At 46.7% G+C, this 5,924-nt stretch overlaps 1 protein-coding gene across 2 annotated transcripts; it reads left to right on the plus strand.

The window, feature by feature from the left end:
- Positions 1-1,182: 1,182 nt before the first annotated feature.
- On the plus strand, positions 1,183-5,229 carry LOC115410099 (transcription factor Sox-9-A-like). 2 transcript variants are annotated; one of them, XM_030121545.1, is made up of 3 exons: positions 1,183-2,008; positions 2,229-2,479; positions 2,625-5,229. In XM_030121545.1, exons 1-3 carry the CDS (start codon positions 1,572-1,574, stop codon positions 3,449-3,451), a joined length of 1,515 nt encoding a protein of 504 aa, XP_029977405.1. In that variant the 5' UTR covers positions 1,183-1,571; the 3' UTR covers positions 3,452-5,229. The 2 variants fall into 2 exon arrangements, with proteins under 2 accessions (XP_029977405.1, XP_029977407.1); XM_030121547.1 differs by having other exon boundaries at positions 2,229-2,467.
- The last annotated feature ends 695 nt before the right edge of the window (positions 5,230-5,924 follow it).

The following is a 5,924-nucleotide window of genomic DNA, read 5'->3' on the forward strand; positions in this document are numbered from 1 at the left end:
ATGTGGACATCATTCATGAAAGGGTTAAAATATAACGAGTAAAAACAAAAAGCAATCCGAAAAAAACTAATACCCAAAACTACTGAAGTGTATGAAGTACTTCTACTTCCTCCCCACCTCTGCTGATGGATGATGCACATTCATGCAGATACAGTGACTTCAGAACAAAAAAAAAAAAAAAACAAGCTCAAATGTCAAGTGTTCCTTTGCAAAATAAATGTTGTATTTTGACGTCTTAAGAGCCCATTTTCAGTCTGAATGTGGCAGCGTTGCAGACACATTGGACGTTTCAAGCGTCGTCTAATTCCAAAACGGGTCTAAACTCATAATACTCGTAACAGGACTCTTTAAATGTTCTCGATTTTATGAGGAACATTTGGTAGAAGAAAAGCGAGGCCAGTGTGGAAGTTGAGCAGTCAGCAAATTGAACAGAATCCGCCATTCACTGGATTATTGCTCTCTGTTGTTGGAAACGAGATGAGCGATACAAATCAGAAGCTGATGTTTGACAGCAACTGTTGCACTTCAGTCTGTTGGAACTCCCTCCATCCCTCCATCCCTCCCTCTCTCCCTCCCTCTGCTCTCAGCCAGGACTGGGATGCACAGTAGTGGGTTCCTAGACTGATGTCTCCCCCTATTGACAAGCGGGTGTAACTGTAGGCCTGGATTAGTTTGGTCGGAGACATTTAGGAACACATGAAAATAGTTAAAAAGTGGTGAGTAAAAGCTGTAGAAGATGCCAAATGTCATAAACTGATTACTTTAACTACTTTCTTGTGTGTACTTTTACTTACCACATGCTTAGTTGTCATATCCATCCTATTTCTATTTAAAGAAATTACCTATTATATGTAAAACAAATACTTGGAATTGATATTATGTATGTTCAACTATATGCTGAAATATATTTTTTTTCAATGCAATCATGAAAATATCTGAAAAGAAATAAAAACCTGCATAAACTGACCAGTGGACAGTGTGTGCATGTGAGAGAGAAAGTGTGTAGTATGTATGTGCGTTGGGCTGGTTTAGGAGAAAGGGGAAAAAAATAGGCTCAAATTCCTTTACTTTGACGTCACATACTTCTGGCCAATCAAATCCGGGCTTTCTTGTGCGGCATGTTAAAGCCGTTATAAAGGCTGCGCGCACAAACGAATGCAGTTCAAAGCACTTCAACGCGTTTTGGGGATTGTACTTGGAAACTAGAAAGGAGCACTTCACCCGTTTTCATTCTGCAAAAGTTTAAAGCAAACTGTTACCAGCTGGTGTGTGTGTGCGTGTATGTGTGTGTGAGTGTTCCCCCCCACTTTGGATCCACTTCCAGAAAACACGCTTTTTACCAGTGGAGTCTGCAGAAGCTCATGCGTAAAGACAGACACTCGTTCTCCAAATCGGTTTTTACGCACACCACGGAGTAACGCGTAACAAACCGCCGTTTCTCCAGGCACCTCCAAAGACTTTGAACGCCTCATTCTGGCAAAGTTCAGTCGCGTTTTGAGAGTTTTGCGTCTGTGAAAGCGCGCAGAGTCAGTCCTGTTTCACGCGTAATTTGGCACCACACAGTTTTTCGTATGAATCTCCTCGATCCTTACCTGAAGATGACGGAGGAACAAGACAAGTGTCTCTCTGATGCCCCGAGCCCGAGCATGTCCGAGGACTCTGCGGGCTCCCCGTGCCCGTCCGGTTCGGGCTCCGACACCGAGAACACCCGGCCGTCGGAGAACGGGCTGCTCAGAGCGGACGGAAGCCTGGGCGACTTCAAGAAAGACGAGGAGGATAAGTTTCCCGCTTGCATCCGAGAGGCAGTGTCCCAGGTGCTTAAGGGCTACGACTGGACCCTCGTGCCTATGCCGGTGCGCGTTAACGGATCTACAAAGAACAAGCCTCACGTTAAGAGACCGATGAATGCCTTCATGGTGTGGGCTCAGGCTGCGCGGAGGAAGCTGGCGGATCAGTACCCGCACCTGCATAACGCGGAGCTGAGCAAGACTCTGGGGAAACTGTGGAGGTGAGTGGACGTGACGGTTTCAGCTTTTTACGCATGAAATTAGAACAGAGTGAGTAGTTGAACTTACACTTCATCTCCTACCGTAAAGCATATTTGATAAGAGGTTTTAGTTTTACATCCATATTCTTTATCTCTTATTTAAAAAAAAAAAAAAAACTTTTAAATTAAAACAGGGTCATTTTAAAATAATTTTGGTTTGTTTTTTTGTTTTTACGCACAGACTTCTTAATGAAGGAGAGAAGAGACCATTTGTGGAGGAGGCTGAGCGGCTCCGGGTCCAACACAAGAAGGATCACCCGGACTACAAGTACCAGCCCAGGCGGAGGAAGTCTGTGAAGAACGGACAGAACGAGCCGGAGGACGGCAGCGAGCAGACGCACATCTCCCCCAACGCCATCTTCAAAGCTCTGCAGCAGGCGGACTCCCCTGCGTCCAGCATGGGAGAGGTGCACTCCCCCGGTGAGCACTCAGGTAAACAGGAGGACCAGTCCATCTGAGTCCTGGTCTGAGCTCATGCACTACATGGACCTGTTGGAATCCATGTCCTGAATCCACATAAGGACCTGTAGACTCATCAGAAAAAGCTAATCTCCTGTTTTTCTTTCTGACATTCCAGGCTCTCAGGGCCCCCCCACTCCTCCCACCACCCCAAAGACTGATGTCAGCTCAGGCAAGATGGACCTAAAGCGTGAGGGGGGGCTTCGCTCTCTGCCGGACGGTCCCACCGGGCGCCAGCTCAACATCGACTTTCGTGACGTAGACATCGGTGAGTTAAGCAGTGATGTCATCTCCCACATCGAGACCTTCGACGTCAACGAGTTTGACCAGTACCTCCCGCCTAACGGTCACCCGGGCTCCGCCGCCGTCCCCGGCAACGCCACGCCCGTCAGCTACACAGGCAGCTACAGCATCAGCAGCGGGGCCCCGGTCAGCCCCCAGGCGGGAGGGGCCTGGATGGCGAAGAGCCAGAGCCAGCAGGGCCAGCAGCAGCAGCAGCAGCAGCACACTCTGACCACCCTGGGCGGCAGCGGCGGCGGCGGCTCAGAGGCGGCTCAGGCTCAACACAGAACCCAGATCAAGACGGAGCAGCTGAGTCCGAGCCACTACAGCGAGCAGCAGCAGGGCTCCCCCCAGCACATCGCCTACAGCCCCTTTAACCTGCAGCACTACAGCCCCCCCCCCTCCTCCTACCCGGCCATCTCCAGAGCGCAGCAGTACGACTACTCCGACCACCAGGGCGGCACCGGCGCCGCCTCCTACTACAGCCACGCGGGGGCGGGGCAGGGCTCCGGCCTCTACTCGACTTTCAGCTACATGAGCAGCCCCAGCCAGAGGCCCATGTACACCCCCATCGCCGACAACACCGGGGTCCCCTCCATCCCCCAGAGCAGCCCACAGCACTGGGAGCAGGCGCCGGTTTACACCCAGCTCACCAGACCCTGAAGCCCCCACCCACCGGACTGACAGACTGACACACAACAACAATGACACACACATTACACACAAACACACACTACAGCTGGACCACAGTACGTGTTCACATCAGATCTGAATAATGATCACGACTTTTCCTCCAGAAGAATTAAGACACAAACACACCTGTCCATCCTCAGTTTTGTGGTTTCGTTCTTATTTTTATCTAATTTAACACAAGTACAACCTGAGTTCTACATTATAATAACATTAAACACTCGTCTTATGGCAAACACCTTGAAAAACCTTGAAAGTGAACAGGTTTATCTGCACAATAAACTCTAAACACAAAACAAATGAACATATCATGATAAATGATCACCTTAACCCTGATGCACACACACAATCCAAAACTCTTTACTGAGGGGGGGGGGGTCGCCTCCAGAACCTGCTCCCTGAATCAGACTTGAATTCAAAGAAGAAGAAGAGGAAGAGGAGAGCTGGACTTGTGATTGGCTCACATCGTGCCTTTGCTATTGTGTCATGATAGAAACTATATAAATATATATATATTTTTAGAGAGATGAACAGACTTATGAAAATCCTCTGTGAGGACTTATTGATTGTTGATATTTCAGTAGGTACTGTGTATGTTTCTGTTTTGTTTTTTTCTCCATACGCTGGCAGTTTGTAACCCACGATCATGGTTTGCGGGGGAGGGGGGGGGGGTAATTATTTGTACCTGTAGATATAAAATTCAAAGCTTTATATTTGATCCGGTTCAGCCGCTCATGGTGGTGCAGGATCTGGGCCACGACCTTTATGTGCTTTATCCAGGATTTCAGTTTGTTTTTTTCTTTTTAATTTTTTTTTTGCCAGTTCCATTCTGCAAATATGGTTTGTATTTAAACTCTTCTGACTGTTTTTTGTTTTGTTTTTTTTAAAGTTATGTGTCACAATCTTTTGTAAAAGCTATTAGGCAATAACGGAGAAAGAGTCTCCGTTTCACAACTGTCTCGATGGGGCAGTCTGTCGTCCCTTTTCACCATCCGTGCCTTGGATTTTCCTGATCATTTGCGTGTGTGTATTTGTAAGTGTGTGTATGTGTGTGTGTGTGTGTGTGTGTGTGTGTGCACAACGGCCACAGCTGAGATTACACTTAACGTCCAACAGCGTGTCTTTGACAGCTACAGGAAGTCACCCTTGACCCTGGGGTGCCCCCTGCAGTCTCCCACCGTGACGGTCTCCAATAAGCCTCCGCATGTCTTTTTCCCCTCGGCCAAATCCCATTTTGAAAACTTTATTTATTTATTAGCTTTAATTTTATTTTTAAATAATTATTTTTTTTGCATACTATTCTTGTAACTAATGAATTGTCCTCTTTACATTGTAGAACAGCATAGAATTTTCCCTTTTTTTTAAGTTTTCAACCCAGGGGGTACTTAGACAAAAGGTACACGCTGTAATCGTCTTTTTTGATTTATTTATCTTATATAAATGTCTATTTTATGTATGTATTTGCCTTGTTTTGAGGGGGGGTTTTTTTGGGGGGGGGGTTTATCTAACAACGTGTATTGATTATATGTTATTTGTGAATTACAGCTGAAAACTGGAAAATGTTATCTCAGTTTCAAGTTTTTGAACAGGTTTTCTCTGAGGGACCATCCATCCTTCCTTTCTCTGCAAACTTTTCTTTTCCTTCAGTATAAAAAATGTTTCCAATACAGTTTTTTTCTTCTGCAATGTATTTGTACTGTCTTTAAAACATCTTTTGTATATGTATTTGCAATAAAAAAGGAAAAGGTTATCAAAAAAAGTATTGTTTTTGGTCATTTATTGCCCGTTAAAACAGATGCAGACAGATCAACACACACCTTTCAACAGATCAGACTGAGTTTTTCACATGTGGTCGTCGGTGAAAGGGTTAACAGACGAGTGCCAACAAGCAGCACCACTGTTTGTTTTCCCAGAAGCCTTGTGTTTTTTTCCTCCTGCTTTTATTTTCTTCCTCCCCTCTCTGCCGTCAGCTGGTAGCAGCAGGGGGTTGTGAGGCTCTGGGGACCTGAGGGGGGGGCGGGGTGGGGGGGTAGGACTCAATATAACAGCAAGTGTGGTCAAACTGCTGAAAATAAAGAGTAGTCATGTCAATAACAGGGTCTGAAGAAAAGCAGGGTGCAGAGGGGGGGCTGAAGAACCCTCATACAGGTCCTCCTGGGACCTTAACCCTCATAGAGGTCTTCCTGGGACCTTGACCCTCATAGAGATCTTCCTGGGACCTTGACCCTCATAGAGGTCTTGCTGGGACCTTGACCCTCATGAAAGTCTTCCTGGGACCTTAACCGTCATAGAGGTCTTCCTGGGACCTTAACCCTCATACAGGTCCTCCTGGGACCTTAACCCTCATAGAGGTCTTGCTGGGACCTTAACCCTCATAGAGGTCTTCCTGGGACCTTGACCCTCATGAAAGTCTTCCTGGGACCTTAACCGTCATAGAGGTCCTCCT

This window comes from Sphaeramia orbicularis, chromosome 19, assembly GCF_902148855.1.
Source record: "Sphaeramia orbicularis chromosome 19, fSphaOr1.1, whole genome shotgun sequence".
NCBI classification, from domain to species: Eukaryota; Metazoa; Chordata; class Actinopteri; order Kurtiformes; family Apogonidae; genus Sphaeramia; species Sphaeramia orbicularis.